Below are 21071 nucleotides of genomic sequence, written 5' to 3'. Positions count from 1 at the left end.
AAAGTATGTTCCTCCTCAGTTATGCGTGCTTGAACCATATATCCGGCACTGTACATGCTTCTCTCAGAGTGGGTTACTGCTGCCGTTAGGCTGCTCTCCACAGAATGTGCCTCCTACATATACTCCTCTTCAGAGTGCAAGTCCTCTCTCGACTCAACTTCCCTCCTGCTTTGTAGATCCGTCATTGGTGTCTCCATCACCTGTCAAAAGAAGTGGAAGTGGACAAGGATAGGAAGAACAGGAAAGGGTAAGAGAGAGTTTGTGTTGCCCTCACAGATCATTCAGACTGATAAGTCATGGGATCCACAGTGAAATAGCAAGACTTATGATTCATGGGAGTCGGAGCTCTTTCAAAGCCAAGCTTAATCTATGGAATTGCACAAGAATAGACTGAGAAAAGCACAAGGATCCAGTCAACATTAGAGATCTGTTTGTGTGATTCCACCATCCCATGAGCTTCTATCTAGACATACTGTATATTCCTCTCTTATCACTTCTTCAGTACGTGTCTGTGCTCCTGGTATCCAAGTCGGTCTATTCTTACCTCTATCTGATCTTGATATGATATGGCATAGACAGTGACATTCTCAGACACTGTAATATACATGAAGTTTACAGGCAGCTGCATGTCAGAATTTTACCCCATGTGTAATTTCAAATTGGACATGAAAACTAAATCAGGTTTAATTCGTTTAGCATATTTGTCAGATAAAGCTATTCTGAACATCGGTTTTATCTTTATAGTTATTTGTAAAGTGAATGAAAAACAGTGCAGACAAAAACAAAGTTAAAAGGTGTGCAGGTGAGCTTTGAAACCCAAGAGGGCTTATATGAAAACCACACCCGAAAAATAACAATATACACTGAGTGTACAAAACGTTAGGAACACTTGCTCTTTCCATGAAATAGACTGACCAGGTGAATCCAGGTGAAATATATTATCCCTTCTTGATGTCAACTGTTAAATCCACTTGAATCAGTGTAGATTAAGGACAGGTTAAATAATGATTTTTAAGCCTTGAGACAATTGAGATATGTATTGTGTATGTGTGCCACTCAGAGGGTTAATGAGCAAGACAAAATATTTAAGTTCCTTTGAACGGGGTATGGTAGTAGGTGCCAGGCGCACCGGTTTGAGTGTGTCAAGAACGGCAACGCTGCTGGGTTTTTCGCACTGAACAATTTCCCGTGTGTATCAAGAATGGTCCACCCAAAGGGCATCCAGCCAACTGCACACAACTGTAGGAAGCATTGGAGTCACATGGGCCAGCATCCCTGTAGAATGCTTTTGACACCTTGTAGAGTCCATGCCCCAATAAATTGAGGCTGTTATGAGGTCAAAGGGGGGTGCAACTCAATATTTGGAAGTTGATTCTAATGTTTTGTACACTCAGTGTATATGCTGCATGCACAAGGATTATAAAAGTGTCACTGGCACCCTCAACTACAGTGGCAAGAAAGAGTATGTGAACCCTTTGGAATTACCTGGATTTCTGCATAAATTAGTCATCAAATTTGATCTGATCTTCATCTAAGTCACAACAATAGACAAACATAGTGTTCTTAAACTAATAACACACACATTATTGTATTTTTCTTGTTTATTTTGAATACATAATTTAAACATTCACAGTGTAACTACATTTCAGTTGTTTTCAAATGTTCATTTCAGTTGTTCAGTAGATTGAAGAGAAGCCTATTTGTGCTGATTTATCTGGTCCTTGTATATGCTGTTTTGGTGATAATGAGATTAGATAACTTAATGTATGCCACCTATGATAAATAATTCAATTATCTGATGAAAATAAATCTGACCTTAATCACTCTGATAGCTGTCAAAATAAGAAGTTACACTATATTCATGTGTCAGAAGTATTTGTTATCATGTCAATCTAAAAGTCGTATCTACACACCAACAAGTGATAATGCAATCTTTAATAACCTTTTTGTCGGTGGGCAATAATAGAGAAGAAGAAAAGAGAACGATAACACGTTATATGAGGGATATTTTCCCCGCCACTAGGCGGGCGGTCCTCAACATCATCGGTAATTCCTTTCATGTCCTCACCTGTGCGCGCACTACAGCCATAGGTTGGACAGCACAGACGCAAGCATTTTGTCAGTTGTTGGAAACAATTGGAGCGTCCGTGTGCAAAACCGATTGCTCTAGTTTGTACAAAACAATTATTGTAGCGTTTCAGCAAAATATCACTAGTCTCCTCCTGTGGCACACTTTGCGGATATGGTTTACCTGGATTTTCAGTCCAGGTTCTGAAAATAAACTTGAGAGGAACGCAGTGGAAACGCTTCAAATGGAAAGCAGATAAGGAAGACTTATCTATCAAATCGGGACCTAAAACTTTTTTTCCAAAAGGTAAAACCAATTCCTTTTGAATTCTTTATGTTTCTCATATTTTATGGTCAAAAAGTGTGTGTAGCATTGCTGAATGTCGCTTTTGTGTGATAATGAGCAAAGGAATGTAACTTGGTGTTTTATCTCAGTCTAATTATTTTTTTAAAAGTTCTGACAATTATCCAACTTGTAAATTCATAACTTTCATCACAGAATAACTTTCGTATTAAATAGTGAGGAAACATAAGATCTCATTGAGGTATCTAGCTTTTAGAATGTGTGTTAGGCTTTCTGAAATATGCTATGATTGGCGTTTGATGGTACAGCACAGCTAGAGCGCAGACTAGCCTAAAGACCAGACGTTGAATACATTTGAATTCTACGTTAGGCATAATTGAGCGTTTGCATCAGGAAAGTTAACCCTTATGACTCCCACAAGCCAGAATGTTGAATACAATTATATTTTAACGTACTTTACCGGTTTTCTGTGTGGTTTGTCCTTTTGCGGGTAGGAATGTGAGACAATATATGCACAGGAAAGTAAAATTACATCAATTTTTCAACGCACTGGTAGTGTATTCAGATTTCTAGCACAATATAAAAATACAGAAATCTGAATGCGCTGTTATTATACTTTTCTGTGGATATATTGTCTCACATTCCTACCTGCAAAAGTACCAACCGCACGAACAACCGGTAAAGTAAGGTGGATATATTGTCTCACATTCCTACCTGCAAAAGGGCCAACCGCACGAACAACCGGTAAAGTAAGTTAAAATCTAAATTTATTCAACATTCTGTCTTGTGGAGGTCGCGAGAGGAAACTTAAAACGATCCAAACGTTCATTTATGTCCGACATTGAATTCAATGCCAGGTCTTCAGGCTAAGCACAGAAGAATCCTTCTAGTCACTGAGTCAATACCCTTACTGTGTACCTATGTTTGTCTGCTGTTGTTGCAGGCCTTTCTTTGTTTTCTGAAATCCATGCTTTTTAATTAAACGTTTATCATACAACCACCTGGCTGTTTCCTCATTGCTGTTGCTCTAAAATGGCAACTCGGTGCGAATTCGCAAATTGAATCTCAACAAGGAAACATTCGGTGGTTGTATTTGATTATAATAAAATGTTAGTATAGATTTAAGCAAAGAAAGGCATGCAACAACAGAGGACAAATGGGTACACAGTAAGGGTTTAAGAATTTAAGTATCGATGCATAACAACTCAAAGGAGTCTGAGGTTCATTTAAAAAAAAAAAAAACTTGTCTTCACTCAACTCAGTGGAGGAGTTGATGTACTTGGCTAAGGTACAGCCAACCATTGGCATTTTTTATGTATTTTATTTAACCTTTATTTACCTAGGCAAGTCGGTTAAGAACAAATACTTATTTACAATGATGACCTACCCAGGCCTGACCTGGACGACGCTGGGCCAATTGTGCGCCGACCGATGGGAATTCCGATCATGGACGGTTGCGATACAGCCTGGAATCGAACCAGGGTCTGTAGTGACGCCTCTAGCACTGAGATGCAGTGCCTTAGATCGCTGTCTCACTCGGGAGCCCAAAGTTAATGTCAGAAGTGGGATGCAGGTTCAGAGGTGGTGGAGATGTGTGTAGCTTGGCCTTTGGTGATCCAGGAACAGTTAAACAAATGGGTAGAAAGATAGAATCCTAAAAAAGTTTTACTAAGGAGGTCTTCGCAATGAAAGGCTAAATCTGTTTTTCTATTAATTATCTGAGCAGTACTCATGGACACTGACAATCTTATGGCACTGGTGATGTTGGTTGGTATGATCTCTCCCAGTAAATGGCCACATGGCAGTCTATTTGATTTCCTTTATCCTTTATCGTGAGTGAAGATAACCTGACATTCTCAGTTCCCCAGGGTCTCCTTCTGTTTGTAGACCTACTGTACATTGCCTGTCCATGGACTTTGAACTGGAAGCTTAAAGCATAACATTGTCTTGACTGCAGATCAGTTGGGGAATGTATTGGTGTCTTTCCATGGATAGAGTCCTTTTGGAGACAAATTGGCCAGATTTATCAGTCGTGCTAGATGTTGTCACATATGTCAGTTGCTTGTTCTTTCTCATTAATGTTATTATGGACAATTATAAACTGATAATTAGCAGTAATTACCAGTGTAGTCTGCTAATGAACATTTGTGTATAGTCTCTTTCCTGACCATTTCACACAACCAACCCACCTAACCTCTGCCCCTAATGAGTTCAGCCTGACCTCTACAGAACAGTCTGAACTGTAGTGGAGACATGATACTTTTGTTTAGGAAGGGTGTGTCCTTTACTGGTGGTGCTTCCTTCTCACCTGGCCGCAAGCCAGGCCATGGCTTGTATCCATGGAGATAACAGGTGCCTTATGTAACCACAGAGCCAGGAGGGGATGCCTCTGCATAGCTAGGGCCCTGACTTTTCCCCCAGGTTGGAACTTGACCATGAAAAACTCAGGACACTAGTAAGAGAGGGGTGAGGGCATGACAGACTGAGGGTGCTAAGAGGAAGAATAGCTCAGTCTCTAGACTGTAGTCAGTGTTGGGAGAACTCAGTAGAATGACCACAGTAACCATTGCAGCAGTGGAGAGAGGGGGCCTGGTCAGTACAGAACTTAGGTTGCAGCAGTGGAGAGAGGGGGCCTGGTCAGTACAGAACTTAGTTTGCAGCAGTGGAGAGAGGGGGCCTGGTCAGTACAAAACTTAGTTTGCAGCAGTGGAGAGAGGGGGCCTGGTCAGTACAGAACTTAGTTTGCAGCAGTGGAGAGAGGGGGCCTGGTCAGTACAGAACTTAGTTTGCAGCAGTGGAGAGAGGGGGCCTGGTCAGTACAGAACTTAGTTTGCAGCAGTGGAGAGAGGGGGCCTGGTCAGTACAGAACTTAGTTTGCAGCAGTGGAGAGAGGGGGCCTGGTCAGTACAGAACTTAGTTTGCAGCAGTGGAAAGAGAACATCCCGCTATTATGATGGGCTGTAGACCTTCTAATCACAGTCTGGAATGGGCGACAGTGTCGTGAGTGTAGTGGAATCAGCAGTGACTCATGTCTGCAGTGTAGTGAGGAGCCTTCTGTGTGTAGACGGAGTGGCAGACAATAGGTTTAATCAGTGGGATTGGCTGAGTTACTCATCTGTCATCAATGAGCCTTTGATCAATATTAATGAGAAATCCAATGAGTTAAAACATTGGCCCTGAATGTTCTCAGTCCGACTGTCCTTGACGGTGCATAAGTATAAGCTTGGGGACTGTGTATTATTTGTATTTGCCAAATGGGACATACTTTCTTTTAGTTGCCCATTGAAGCCTTCTGAAATATATAAAAAAAACATTTACATAGAGAACATTTGCATCTTTCCACTGCTGGATTAGACTGTTCTCCTGAATTTCTGCATGTCCCATAGAGTTTCCAATAATGTTTCCTAGTCCTCTCAGCATGCTCAGTGTGTGTGTTATTGTGGTCAGGGCACAGAGGGCTTGTTTTAACTGGCGAGAACAGAGGCTTCAGAGATGGCAGGGGAGGATGTACTTTAAGTCTCAGCTGTGTTTTTTCCTCCCCAGTAGCTACTGTCACTACTGTCAAAATACTTATTCTCCCCTGGTTTTCTTCCAAAAATACAGAGGTCCAGGCTTAGGCCCACAGCAACACTGAGGAGGTCTAGAAACAGGCAGATTCAAGTGCCCAGTCATGAGAAAGGAGAACAAGAGAGAGGCTGAAGAAGATTTGGAAAGGGGAGTTCCTCAGCAATTATCAATCTCTCAGGAATGCAGCCTCTACTCTTAGACAAGCTGCTGCATGGCTACAGTGTCCCAAAAGCACTCAGACTCGAACAGATCTGTGCTCGACTCCACATATTTCCCCCTTACAGCAACAATGACCCTGAATGAGAGTAGCAGAGGGGTGGGATTAAAAACCTCATGATCGGTAATAGTTATTACTGAAAACACTGTATACTGAACAAAAATATAAACGCAACATGTAGTGTTCATTTCATGAGCTGAAATAAAAGATCCCTGACATTTTCCATATACACACAAATGCTTTTCTCTCAAATTGTGTTCACAAATTTGTTTACATCCCTGTTAGTGAGCATTTCTCCTTTGCCAAGATAATCCATCCACCTGACAGGTGTGGCATATCAAGAAGCTGATTAAACAGCTTGATCATATACACAGGTGCACCTTGTGCTGAGGACAAAAAAGGCCTCTCCGAAATGTGCAGTTTTGTCACACAACACAATGCCACAGAAGGCTCAAGTTTTAATGGAGCATAAAATTGTTATGCTGACTGCAGGCATGTCCACCAGAGCTATTGCCAGATAATTGAATGTTCATTTCTCTACCATAAGCCACAAACTTCATTTTAGAGAATTTGGCAGTACGTCCAACTGGCCTCACAACCGCAGACCGTGTGTAACCATGCCAGCCGTGGACCTCCACATCCGGCTTCTTCACCTGCAGGATCTTCTAAGACCAGCCACCCAGACAGCTGATGGAACTGTAGGTTTGCACAACTGAAGAGTTTCTGCAGAAACAGATTCTCTGTATGCTCGTCATCTTCACCAGGGTCTTGACCTGACTGCATTTCGGCGTTGTAACCGACTACAGTGGGCAAATGTTCGATACTGGCACACGGGAGAAGTGTGCTCTTCACAGATAAATCCCAGTTTCAACTGTACCAGGCAGATGGCAGACAGCGTTGTATGGCATCGTCTGGGCGCGTGGTTTGCTGATGTGAACTGCCACCATGGGGTACTATGTTATTTATGGGCAGGCATAAGCTACAGACAACTAACACAATTGTATTTTATCTTTGGCAATTTCAATGTGCAGAGATACTGTGACAAGATCCTGAGGCCCATTGTCTTTCCATTCATTCGCCGCTATCGCCTCATGTTTCAGCATGGTAATGCAAGGATCTGTGCACAATTCCTTGAGGCTGAAAATGTCCCAGTTCTTCCATGGCCTGCATACTCACCAGACATGTCATCCATTGAGCACGTTTGGTATGCTCTGGATCGACGTGTACGACAGCTCCCACCAATATCCAGCAACTTCGCACAGCCAAGAGTGGGACGACATTCCACAGGCCACAATCAACAGCCTGATCAACTCTATGTGAAGGAGATGTATCCTGCTGCATTAGGCAAATGTTGATCACCAGATGTATTTTTTACAAGTGCTTAACTTTAAATTCTGAATTTAATTGGCTAAAGAGTTCAATCGTAGTAGTCACAAACCACTGTTGGGTTCACCAGTTTGGACAATACAGTACAGGACAGTAGAGTAAAGAATAGTAAACAGTAGAGCACACTAGAGTTGAGTACACTATACTTTACTGAACTCTACTCTACTGTGCTGTACTCTGATGTCCAAATTTGTCAAACATGGATGTCTATGATTAGTTCAGATTTGGTCCGGACCAACCAGATTTGGTCTTGTTTTGGGGAAGAGCTCATTAAAATAATAGTCAGTGTGTAGAATAATACCCAGATATGCAGAGGAGGATATTGCATATTTCTACATTTGTGTACCTATTTAGGATACATCCCCATGAAGAGAATGGCATTCACGTCCATAACTATGCATTTCTGCGTAGCTTAGTTAAGGGACCCATGATTAAATTTTGTCTCCGCTATTTCGTTACTGGGAGTAAATCCACTTTACTTACTGTAGTTCAATAGCCCAATTCTTTCTGCAGACACCATTGAATCTTAATTCGGACCAAAGATTAGAGGTTTTTTTGGAGAACATGGACTCATAAAAAAAAAATTTAAAAACTGAGGGAGATTTGACAGAAATTCTGTTAACAAACTTTGCATCTGTACAGTTCTTCCAGTCAATATGTTTTTGTAAAATGTTCTGTGTAAAATGAAGTCTTCCTTGTACATAGTTGTATGGTTTGTTAAACTTTTGAAATCAATGTTTTTTGTTTGGCATACATTGTAAGTGAAAAATCTGAGTCTACCGTGGAATTGCCCATATGTAACAAAAAAGCTGTAAAAACAAAAATGTAAAGCAAAGTTACTTTTGTCCTCCAAAAAGGACAAAAGGATGGGCCCAAAAGAAGTACCAATAAAATAACAATGACCCTGATTCACTGTCGACGGCCCTTATCTCACTTCATTGGCATGTATTGTTGTGTTGCATTTTTATCACTATCCTGATCCACACATCCTTTAATAGCAACAACAAAACGGACATGAGGGATTTCCTCTCAAGATGAATGCGTAGCTCTATACAGTATTCTTGAAATCCTGGCATTCAGCCTCTCTCTTTGGAAGGCCATTTTGTCTTATCGGATGTATTTCAATGTTTCCTCTTTCTACTGTTTTGCACAACAAGTAAATAGGAAGACTAGGAACTGCCCAGATCCATGTGCACAACATAACAAAATGTTTTAGAAACCTCTCCCCGCTGTCATTGCTTCATGTGACGATCCTTCGTAGGAAATGGAAGTCATTGGGTTATTCCAGTTTTCCCCTATAGTGGTGCCTCACCTACAGCAATGGATATACATAATGAATGCATGCACTTCTCTGGTTTCGAATGTGTATGGCGTTCTAATCGACTGCCTCTCTGTAAAATGCCCTTTACTTGAGTGCTGCTGCTCTCCTTTGTTTGATAACGGCTACAGAATAAAGGAACACCCTGATTCATGAAAGAACAGTAAAGCCACTTTCACACTAGTAAAATGTTAACACTCAATTATTATAGCAGCACGTCACATTATTTCACAGTGTTCAAAACTGTAGCTTATACTACCCTGGGGAGCCGTTGGGTCGGAGGGGATGCTGTAGGATGACTGGGCATTGAGTCTGACTGGAACTTAAACTTTGGCACTGCCACTTTAAATCCTGGAGCCCAGACTCTCATATCAAGGTGAATGTGCTCCTGCTTAAACCAAGCTATACTCACTCTTTAAACAAAGATGTCTGTTTCACTGCCACACCCTTTTTGACTTGTCCCCACGGGCACATGTACCAGCCTGGTCTGCTTCTTCACTCTGAGTCACTTTTGCAACAACTCCTGTAGTGTAAACTTATTCCAACCCTCACTTACACAATACTTCTGAAAGTATTGACGCCCCTTGACTTTTACAGTGTTTTGTTGTTACAAATTGGGATAAACATTTATTTAATTGTCATTTTTTGTCAACGATCTACACAAAATACTCTAATGTGAAAGTGGAAGAAAAATTCTAACATTTGTTAAAAAGAAATACAATCATTAAAATAAAACGCCAATATATCTTGATTAGATAAATGTTCAACTCCATGAGTCAATACATGTTAGAATCACCTTTGGCATCGATTTACAGTTGTAGACTTACCCAGAAAGATTCACAAGAACTTTCCACACCTGGATTGTGCAACATTTGCCTATTTTCAGAATTCTTCAAGCGCTGTCAATTGGTTGTTGATCATTGCTAGACAACCTTCTTTTCACTGTCAATTAGATTCGTGTTGTGGAGTAACTACAAGGATGTTGATCCATCCTCTGCTTTCTCCTATCGCAGCCATTCAACTCTGTAACTGTTTTAAAGTAACCATTGGCCTCATGGTGAAATCCCTGAGCGGTTTCCTTCCTCTCCAGCAACGGAGTTAGGACACCTGTATCTTTCTAATGACTGGGTCTATTGATACACCATCCAAAGTGTAATTAATAACTTCATCGTGCTCAAAGGGATATTCAATGTCTGAATTTGTATTTTTTATTTATTTTTTACCCATCTACCAATAGGTGCCCTTCTTTGCGAGGCATTGGAAAATCTCCCTGGTCTTTGGTTGAATCTGTGTTTGAAATTCACTGCTCGACCTTTCAATTATCTGAATGTGTGGGGTACAGAGATGAGATGGTCATTAGAAAATCATGTTAAATACTATTATTGTGAGGCGATGCAACTTATTGCTATTTTACTCCTGAATGTATTTAGGTTTGCCATGACAGGGGTGGAATACCTATTGTCTCAAGACATTTCAGCCTTTCATTCCCCTTTGATGTTATGGGGTATTGTTTGTCACTGGCCTACACACACTTTTAATTTGAATCCATTTTAAATTCTGTCTGTAACGCAACAAAATGTGTAAAAATGAGCAAATACTTTCTGAAGGCACTGTATAGGTTGTGCTGTTGCATTACACTGGTCTGTATATGTCTGCCATAGCAGATTTGGTTAACCAAACCAAAGTCGCACAAACTGGTCCGCCTTTGCTGTGATACATTTTAACCAGGAAATATACACCCTTCAGTAGCTGGATTGGGATACTCGGGATGAGCTGCACTGCAGATGTTAGATATGTGGCCTGGTTTACATACATAGTGGTGTGTGGGTCTGATGGTTGCTTCAGGCAATGCAGCTTTTCACTGCTTCCCTCCCCAGGCTTCCTCATAAAACTGGAGACCTACAGATGTGGGTCAATGACATACGGTAGTGTAAACTTTCAGGGCCCTCACTGCTCCAGGATTTACAATCACAAGCCATTCAGTTCTCAAAGAAGTGAGGCAAACACAACATTCTATCCTCTACACTGTCTTGTAGTTACTGATGAGCTATTTTGCTGCTGTTGTCCTGTGTAGGACTGTTCAGTATAGACGTTTCTCCTGGCCAATGTGAAAGCACCACGTCTATTGTGAGGGAAAAGTAAACAGCATGTCAGAGCACAGGCCTGCTCCAGCAGGGTTGGGCTGGGCTGGAAAACCACAGGGGAGGCTAATGATTGCTCATGTGTGTGGATGCAGGTAAATCAATAGCCACGTATTAATCAATGTTTATATCTTAAAGTCTCAAGGAACGTGTGATTTTTGTTCTTAACCCTCTTTTTGTGTGTATTATTATGTGTGTATCGTTTGCGTCAACACCCAGTGTGGTTTGGAGTACTATAATTACAGTGCCAATGAAGCAACTGTGTAATTTTGGCAGGGGCAACTTTGTGTGACAGAGTTTTGGTGTGTCCTGATTCTTAATTTTGTGTGTGTGTGTGTGAGAAAGAGGGTCTCTATGGTAACGTCCCGACTAAAGTGTTCACAATAGTCCTAAGTGCTCTGTTGTATACTTAGGCAAACATGTATTTATCTAAGGGTTGGTCATGACTGCACAGCAACAGCATTGTGATTAGATCCACTGGAACGATATACAATGTTGTCATTAATGATCTCTTATGTGCTAATGTGAATGTGGTTTAGACTACTTACTTATAAATGCATAAGCTAGTGGTGCGCGGGTCAGCTGTTCGTTCACCTGCACCCGCCCGCAATTGCTAAGAACCTATCCGCAACCACCCGACCACAGTACCAGTCAAAAGTTTGGACACACCTACTCATTCAAGGGTTTTTCTTCATTTGTACTATTTTCTACATTGTAGAATAATAGTGAACACATCAAAACGATGAAATAACATATGGAATCTGTCGCCAAGGCAGTGCTGGCTACTTTAACTTTTGGTTACTACACATATTTAATATTTGTGATTCTTCAAAGTAGCCACCCTTTGCCTTGATGACAGCTTTGCACACTTTTGGCATTCTCTCAACCAGCTTCATGAGGTAGTCACCAGGAATGCATTTCAATTAACAGGTGTGTCTTGTTAAAAGCGAATTTGTGGAATTGATTTCCTTAATGCATTTGAGACAGTCCGTTTTGTGACAAGGTAGGGGTGGTATACAGAAGATGGGCCTATTTGGTAAAAGATCAAGTCCATATTATGGCTAGAACAGCTCAAATAAGCAAAGAGAGATTTACCGTCCATCATTACTTTAAGACATGGATGTTAGTTAATCCGGAAAACGTCAAGAACTTTGAACCAAATTTGAAATGTTTGGTTCCAACTGCTTTCTTTGTGAGACACGGAGTAGGTGAACGGATGATCTCCGCATTTGTGGTTTCCACCGTGTGGAGGTGCTTTGCTGGTGACACGGTCAGTGATTGATTTCGAATTCAAGGCACAATTAACCAGCATGGCTACCACAGCATTCTGCAGCCATATCCCATCTGGTTTCCCCTTAGTCCCACTATCATTTGTTTTTCAACAGGACAATGACCCAACACACCTTCAGGCTGTGTAAGGGATATTTGACCAAGAAGGAGAGTGATGGAATGCTGCATCAGATGACCTGGCCTCCACAATCACTCGACCTCAACCCAATTGAGATGGTTTGGGATGAGTTGGACCGCAGAGTGAAGGAAAAGCAGCCAACAAGTACGCAGCATATGTGGGAACTCCTTCAAGACTGTTGGAAAAGCATTCCAGGTGATGGAGGTTGAGAGAATGCCAATCTAAAATATATTTGTAGTAACAAAACACTTTTGCCTGACAGTTTGAAAGATGTGTTGGACACTACAGTGAAAGTGGTTAACTTTGTTAAAGCAAGGCCCCTGAACTCTCGTGCATTTTCTGCACTTTGCAATGATATGGGCAGCGACCATGTAACGCTTTTACAACTTACAGAAGTGCGCTGGTAATCAAAGGGCAAAGTATTGACACATTTTTTGGAATTTAGAGACTAGCTTAAAGTTGTCTTTACTGACCATTTTCACTTGCCTGACTGCTTGCATGATGGGTTTCTCACACGACTGGCCTGTCTGGGTGATGTTTTTTCTCGTCTGAATGATCTGAATCTAGGATTACAGGGACTCTCCGCAACTATATTCAATTTGCAGGACACAATTGAGGCTATGGTTTTAAGAAGTTTGAGCTCTTCTCTGTCTGCATTAACAAGGACAACACACAGGTCTTTCCATCATTGTATGATTTTGTTTGTGTGCAAAGAACTCAAGCTTATGGACAATGTCAAATGAGATACAGCGAAGAACGAGTGAGTTGGGTGCGCATTTACGCAGATACTTTCCCGAAATGAATGGCAGAAACAACTGGATACGTTATCCCTTTCATGCCCTGCCCTGCCTCCACTCCACTTATCGATATCTGAACAAGAGAGCCTCATCTAAATTGAATTTATCAGAAGCCACTGTCAGATTTCTGGATTGGGCTGCACTCAGAGCATCCTGCCTTGGAAAATCGTGCTGTTAACACTGATGCCCTTTGCCACTTACCTATGTGAGTGGATCCTCAGCCCTCACTAGCATGACAAATAAATACAGGCACAGACTGTGTGGGAAATGATTTCAAACCAATACAACCCAACATTGCAGAGTTATGTGCATACTTTCAAGCACACCCTTCTCATTAACCAGTGATGAGTTATTCACAATTTTTGATTAACAAATAAGGTTTTATATATAAGATGGTTAAATGAAGAGCAAAACTATTGATTATTATTTGTGCCTTGGTCCTATAAGAGCTATTTATCACTACCCGGCTTGTGAGAAGTGACATACTCACACTCTGTTTAATAAATGTATAGTGCGTGTGTGGCATGTTTACAATGATGCAAAAAACATTTGAGTGCGCTGACCCTGGTGCTAGAGGGGGAACGCAGCTGGAGGATGAATGTTTGAAGGGGTACGGACCTATAAAAAGTTTACGAACCACTGCCGTAGAAGACTAAAACTCTTGCTCACCAGAATGTCATAAATCAATAGAATGCTTCAATCTAGTTGACATTGCTAAAGTTTCTCTTTCCTCTTTCATATCTGCTTCTCTCGCCCAGCAAAGACGTTTAGGGACCAGGGAGAAAATGCAATAACAAACAAAACGTGAAAGATTTGACCGGTTTAAAGGGATATTTCCTTTTTTTTTGGTGCATTTTAGACCTCATTTCCACTTACTTTCAGTGTTAAAGCATCATCCAGACAGTTATGGTCAGAGTTCCATTCCTGAGATTTCTTTGACAGGCTTAGTTGCTTGCATGAGCCATACAGTGGCAGTGGCCAGACTCCCCCCCCCCCCCCCCGTTTTTCTAAACGTCCCCACAAACTTGAATGTCTGTGCTGTTCCGATTAGACTTGATAATGGCAACCGAAGACACTGATGTTGATCACAGCACAACAGTCTGTGTGACATCATGCAGATCTCCTAGCCCTTATCAACCCAGGAGTATTTAAATGTTTATCCATGTCCCTAAGATCAATTTAAAATAACGGGCAGGAAGTAAACATCTGAAATTGAAGTTATAAATAATGTATACATATCAATTTTAATGTATTACCTGTTTCATATAATGATCCCTTGTTGATATTTTCCCCTGTTCCCTAGTCAATATTGTCTTGTTGCGTTTCGCTTTGTGATGGAATGGGCACTCAAGGGAGTAGCTTGGAAAAGGTAAGACTGTATTACTCATCATGCGTCGTTGAGGCCATCCGTAGAAAGTGTCCTTTACCTTCAGGAGTATACTTTGGATTCAAGGTGTCTGAGGACGCACACTTGCTTCTCTGAACCACTTGATTCTGAAGAATGTATAAAGACTGAACTTGGTGTCATTACATGTTATTACACAATATGGCTATAACCATGTAACAAGGTGTATAACTGGCTATGTGTATGTGAACAACAGTTACTTGTTGTTCCCAAATAAAAGCTTGTTTTTACGAGACAAACATGTTCCCAAATAAAGACACATTGTGCAGGTATGTGTTTTCGACAATACATTAGTAATATAAAGGTTATGAAAGTCAACACATACAACTAATAGAAAAATACACGTTTGAATAAGTTAAAGAACATATAAACATGTTATACACTACTACTTTAGCAATCAACTACCTATGTAGCTTATTTCGACATCTTGGCTATCCGTATCCCTGTCATAGCTAGGGACATGTAGACTATCCTTATCCCTGTCATAGCTAGGGACATGTAGACTATCCTTATCCATGTCTTAGCTAGGGACATGTAGACTATCCTTATCCCTGTCATAGCTAGGGACATGTAGACTATCCTTATCCATGTCTTAGCTAGGGACATGTAGACTATCCTTATCCCTGTCATAGCTAGGGACATGTAGACTAGGGACATGTAGACTATCCTTATCCCTGTCATAGCTAGGGACATGGGATAGCTAGGGACATGTAGACTATCCTTATCCCTGTCATAGCTAGGGACATGTAGACTATCCTTATCCATGTCTTAGCTAGGGACATGTAGACTATCCTTATCCCTGTCATAGCTAGGGACATGTAGGCTATCCTTATCCCTGTCATAGCTAGGGACATGTAGACTATCCTTATCCCTGTCATAGCTAGGGACATGTAGACTATCCTTAACCCTGTCATAGCTAGGGACATGTAGACTATCCTTATCCCTGTCATCGATATGGACATCTAGGCTATCCGTATCCCTGTCCTAGCTAGTGACATCTAGGTTGTCCTTATCCCTGTCCTAGCTAGTGACATCTAGGTTGTCCTTAGCCTAGATGTCCCTAGCTAGGACAGGGATATCCGTATCCCTGTCATAGATATGGACATGTAGGTTATCCATATCCCTGTCATAGATATGGACATGTAGGTTATCCATATCCCTGTCATAGATATGGACATGTAGACTATCCTTATCCATGTCTTAGCTAGGGACATGTAGACTATCCTTATCCCTGTCATAGCTAGGGACATGTAGACTATCCTTAACCCTGTCATAGATATGGACATGTAGGTTATCCGTATCCCTGTCATAGATATGGACATGTAGGTTATCCGTATCCCTGTCATAGATATGGACATGTAGGTTATCCGTATCCCTGTCATAGATATGGACATTTAGGAAATCCGTATCCCTGTCATAGATATGGACATTTAAGTTGTCCTTATCCCTGTCCTAGCTAGTGACATCTAAGTTGTCCTTATCCCTGTCCTAGCTAGTGACATCTAAGTTGTCCTTATCCCTGTCATAGCTAGTGCAATGCTGCTTGTTTTCGTTATCTGCTGTTGACAAGCGAGACATGACATGCCAACTCTGGAGTGTCATACTTGTTGCTCATGCAAATGGAACAACACTGGCAACGTACTTCAGCTGAAATAGTTAGTCCTATATCACATTTTTCTACAGGCCCCCAGAAAACGTAATAGTCTAGAATTTTATTTGGAGTCATTTTGAAGCACGTTTTTGGGTGAGTCTCATCTCTACCACTATTTGGCTCATGCAAGCAACTAAGCCAGACGACACACATCTCAGGAATGGAACTTTGACCAAAACTGTCTGGATGATGCTTCAACACTAAAAGTAAACAGTAAAAAATGAAATATCCCTTTTAAGGAAATGAAAAGCTGTTAAAACGACCCAACATGATTTGTTTTGTTTTTTATAAGATCTGTTTGGCTTGGATGCATATTTTTACGTGGTTGAAATACTATCAGATTTTATGATGCTGATAAAGATGGCACCTTTACAGACGATCCTAACCACTCATTCATTCTCCCAAGATGCTGAAAGAAAGAAATATTTCTCCACTCCTGTTCCTGAGTCAAAATGTACATTTTTTTGTGTGTAATTTTAAGTTAAGAAATGGTTAATTCTGCAGGAGCCTAATGTAATATCAACTACCTGAGAGGTTTTAGACCTAGAGTCAGTGTCCATATTTCAGTTAGGCTACTACTCCATTTAACCCTTCTGAACAATACAGTTCCCTTGACGTGCCATTTTAAAGTCTCTGTCTTGTGACTGTCTAATTTCTATAGCACCTCACAATCACACATAACAGGAGTGCTATTATCATCTCTAACCACTTCACCAAATCTTTCCCAACATTAGACTACTGTCCTGGCTCTCGCTTCTATTTATTTTCAACCCTCTATTTTGCAGCTTTTCTCCAACGTTGTCCTTTTTGCCTCAGTGGATCGACGTTAACTTTTTCTGCCCAAGTTCTCAAATGCATTTGGCAATTTGTGTGTGTTTGGTGCGCTACAGTTAGGCCCTGAAGCTCAGGCTACGCACAAATGCCATGTAAAAATAATGAAAGAAACACCTCAATGTAGCCTATCGATAAGAATGATGGATTTTTTAAAATGCATTGTTTTCTCTCTTCAACCTGCCAGCCCTGCGGATATGAGTCAACCCACGCATCATTAGCATGAGCCTTTGTCAGGCCTAACTTCATTTTGTGCAATGTGTGTAGATAATGTGTGTAGCCTAGTGGTTAGAGTGTTGGACTAGTAACCGGAAGGTTGCAAGTTCAAACCCCCGAGCTGACAAAGTACAAATCTGTACCCACTGTTCCTAGGCCGTCATTGAAAATAAGAATTTGTTCTTAACTGACTTGCCTAGTTAAATAAATCCCCTGCTTGGGAAGAGCTGAGAATCAGCAGTAATTGTCTGTGGTGTTAGTTCAGTGATGGTCCCTGTCTGGGTGGGTGGGGATGATGTTTACCCATATTCCTCCATTGGAGGTTCCAGTGGTTGAATGCTGATGTTCCTCCAGGAAATTGGAGTGATTAACGGTTCATTTCTGACCCGTGTGAGGGGTGCCTGGCAGCCTGCATCTGCCTACAATCATTTAGTGTGCCTATAGCCAAACCAGGGCCTTGATTACAGTACACCACTTCTCATTCCAGATCCTCAATACTTTATAACGGAGTGCTGACCATTTTATGATAATTTTGAGACCCATATTCGAGGCTTAAAGGCTCCTGGACATTTTGCTATTAGGGATGGATGTCAGTACAGGGACATCTTGCCAAGTGATTTTGGAGACTTATGTGTTAGAATGTGTGCTTGAGACATGAAACCATCTGAAGAATTGAGATTTGGCTGATGTGCTTTCATGTAACTTGGCTGGAGTCCCCAATCCTAGCTGCCAATCGGTTATAGTGAACTCCTTTGCTGCCTCAAAACCATCATTACATACGATAAAGCCCAAGGGTTGGGAGAGATTCTCTAATGCATGCTTCCCGAATCATAGCTTGCATGGCGATGAGTGTCAAAAAAAGTCCTCAGCTGGAGTGAACCCAACACAGTGGGTCCCCAGGAGTGAGGTTGTCAAACCTGCCTTAGAGCAAAGAAGTTTGACAGGGGGGGGGTGAGCTCATTGTATCGGGTGTTGTTGAGAGAAAGCCAAAGCGAAACCATAACAGAGCGAGAAAAAGTGAGCTTGTTTTGGAGATGGATGCTGTCAGTTCTCTGGTATTGTGCTGGAGTATATGTGGGTGTGTATATGTTTGTTTAGTGTCTGTGGGTGTGTTTGTGTGGCTTCGGGTGGGGCACTGAATTATGACTACATGTTCAGGAATGAAGAGGGCGGTGCCAGTTTTTTGCAGAGGCAGTGAAGTTTGGTTGAGAGTCGGGATAGGAGGGGGTTGAGTGGGCTGGGCTCTGAGCTTCCCCACACCCTATCATTGAGAGAAGGGCATGATCAAATGTGTTGAAGTAAATTGAAACCAATGGTGCAATGCTTGTGTGCAATTGATGTAGAAATTGGAATAGACAATGAAGTATTTATACAAAGGTTTTTCTTCAATGAGTGGAATTGCTAGTATTGTGTTACATTAATATGGTGGTGTTTGTCTAATTGACTCCTCTTTTCTCCATCTCCTTTTCTCTCTCTTAGGGAGTAAGTCCAGTGTGAGGTGGGATGTCTAGCCGTGAATCTTTGGGGGACCTGATCCCCCAGGACCTGGCGGAGGTATTTGCCCATGAGAGGCTCACCAAAGGGGGCCGAAGAAAGAAACGTCGGGGCTCACTGGGCCGGGCATTCGGCTGGCTCAAAGGGAAGAAGAAGAAGGACGTCAATGCCAATGGACAGAGCCAGGACTTTAATCCAGGCCGGCCGATGACGGGCAAGACATTCACACAGGGCCACAGCCATGGTAAGATCAACCAGGGAACCCAAGAGATTATTGCCATGTAAATCCTCACTCTCCACTTTGATTGCTAAACAATGTTAAACATAGTGACTATGTTTACTGCGTGCTGTCTCTCTCTCAACAGTATTTGAGGATGTGGCTATAAGTTTTTTGTTTATTGGTATCATTTCAAGTAGGCTAGGTGGCTATATTCTACTATAGTCTAGTCTCTAGAAAGTGCACATCCCACAGTGGAGTTTGGTGTTCAGAAACTGTTGAATATCCTGGTCTTGCGCTCCAAGGCGTGTTTGCTCTCTGGAGGACTGTTTGAACAGTCTCTGACTCACCAGCTGCCCTTTGACCTCCCCCAGCCATTGAATGCCGTGAACAAACCTCCATCGGTCCTGTTCTGTGTTACCCAACCACCCTTCAGGATTGTGTTCAGGTTACACACAGGTCGCGATTCCATACTGTAAAACAAGGAAGTACACTCCCAAAGGGGATGAAATATGGCTCGCGCACACAGGTGAAAACATACAAAAATGTACACATTAAAACATGCATAAACTTACTCACGTTTAGACAATAAATGTATGTTTAAACATGCAGAAAAGACATAACAAACTAATACACAATACCTGCAGCTGGCTCAGGCAGTCTTATTCAGCAATGCATGTTGGAGCTTGTGCATGTACATTTAAATGAGAGAATGTTGAATAATGTCAGTCCTTCAATGTTTTCTCAGTGTACTGTATCCTGTGGTATTGCCATGTTTTTAAGTGATGTTTCACTTTCAAATTCTGCTATATGTAATGTTTTGAAAATCACACCTACAATCCAAAGGATGCAAGCAGCACCACACAAACAAGTTCTAGTGCTGTTTCAGCTCATTTCTCCATAGACTAGAGTGAACCCACCCCTCCCTGCAGTCACACAGCTGGAAACGCAGAGCTGCTAGTTGAATTGGAAAGGTGTTTGTGGATTTCCAGTGGGCCCTACTACCACACGGACTCTCAAAATCAAAACATACTCGCGCATGAACATAAATACACACACGGGTACGCACACTAGTAGTGGGGATCGATAATTACAGATCACAGTATTTTTGGATGAAACATTGATATTTGACTCCAGGTAGGCTATCGATTTGTAAAAGTATTTATTTTTGTTGCTACTGTAGGTCGCGTCAGCTAGCGCCAGTCGGCTGTTCCTGCGCCTAAACTCCCATTTTTTTTTTCATTCTTCTTTTTAAATAGTGAGCATTTTTTTTATTTCACTGATTTATCAAAACTTGCTTTGTCTAGTCTCTGTAGCAGACGTACACGCGCATGTTTGGAACGTCAAATCGAAATATAATCGCAGTATTGAATAGTAATACAAATAGAATCATGAGCCCTAGCGCGTACACACACACTTAAATGGTGTGCATATTAGGGGTGAATATTTTCCCGATTTATTTACAAATGTTCCATCACGAGAATAAATCACTTTTCTCCGGGTAACCCGGTATTTCCCGCCATAACCGGAAGTGTCATTCAAAAACATTATAAAGCATATAAATGTCTGGATTTGATTAGATCTTTGATTAGCGTGATCAAATTCTAGCCTGATGAGCCATATATTAAATACGTTTTATGAGCCCTACATTAACGGCATGTAATGAGCACAAGCCCAGATAATTGTGCAGTTATCCAATACATATACAGTATGATATAGGCTACAGCACATTTTACGCATGAGAGAAAAACACAAAAGCCATTCGATGTAACTACCTATATGCTCTCTTGGGTAAATAAATGAAACTAGCTCCAGTTGGCTAATATTTGTGAGTGTGAACTGTATCACTGTACTGTATGGACTGGAATTACGAGCATGATAAAGTATTCTGGTGCAGCACATGTGTATAGGCTAGTGAATTTGATTGGAATGTTGATATCTAATATGGCATATTTGTATTATAGTAAGGTGACGCATATTTACCTTTTCATGATGTTTCCCCTAATGTTATTAGCCTACGTCCCCTTTCTCTCTTGTTGCTTCATTCCTCGC

The 21071-nt window shown here is 41.4% G+C and overlaps 1 protein-coding gene across 1 annotated transcript in view; it reads left to right on the top strand.

The window, feature by feature from the left end:
* The first annotated feature begins 2061 nt into the window (after positions 1–2061).
* LOC115138432 (NHS-like protein 3) overlaps positions 2062–21071 on the top strand; it is a 37278-nt gene continuing 18268 nt past the window's right edge. The window contains 2 exon segments of the mRNA XM_029675272.2: positions 2062–2374; positions 18788–19046. Of these exon segments, the coding sequence (XP_029531132.2) occupies positions 18812–19046 (235 nt within the window). The 5' untranslated portion in view covers positions 2062–2374; positions 18788–18811.

Source organism: Oncorhynchus nerka, linkage group LG12 (genome assembly GCF_034236695.1).
Source record: "Oncorhynchus nerka isolate Pitt River linkage group LG12, Oner_Uvic_2.0, whole genome shotgun sequence".
In the NCBI taxonomy this organism is placed as follows: Eukaryota; Metazoa; Chordata; class Actinopteri; order Salmoniformes; family Salmonidae; genus Oncorhynchus; species Oncorhynchus nerka.
This window is presented reverse-complemented; position numbering and strand designations above follow the sequence as displayed.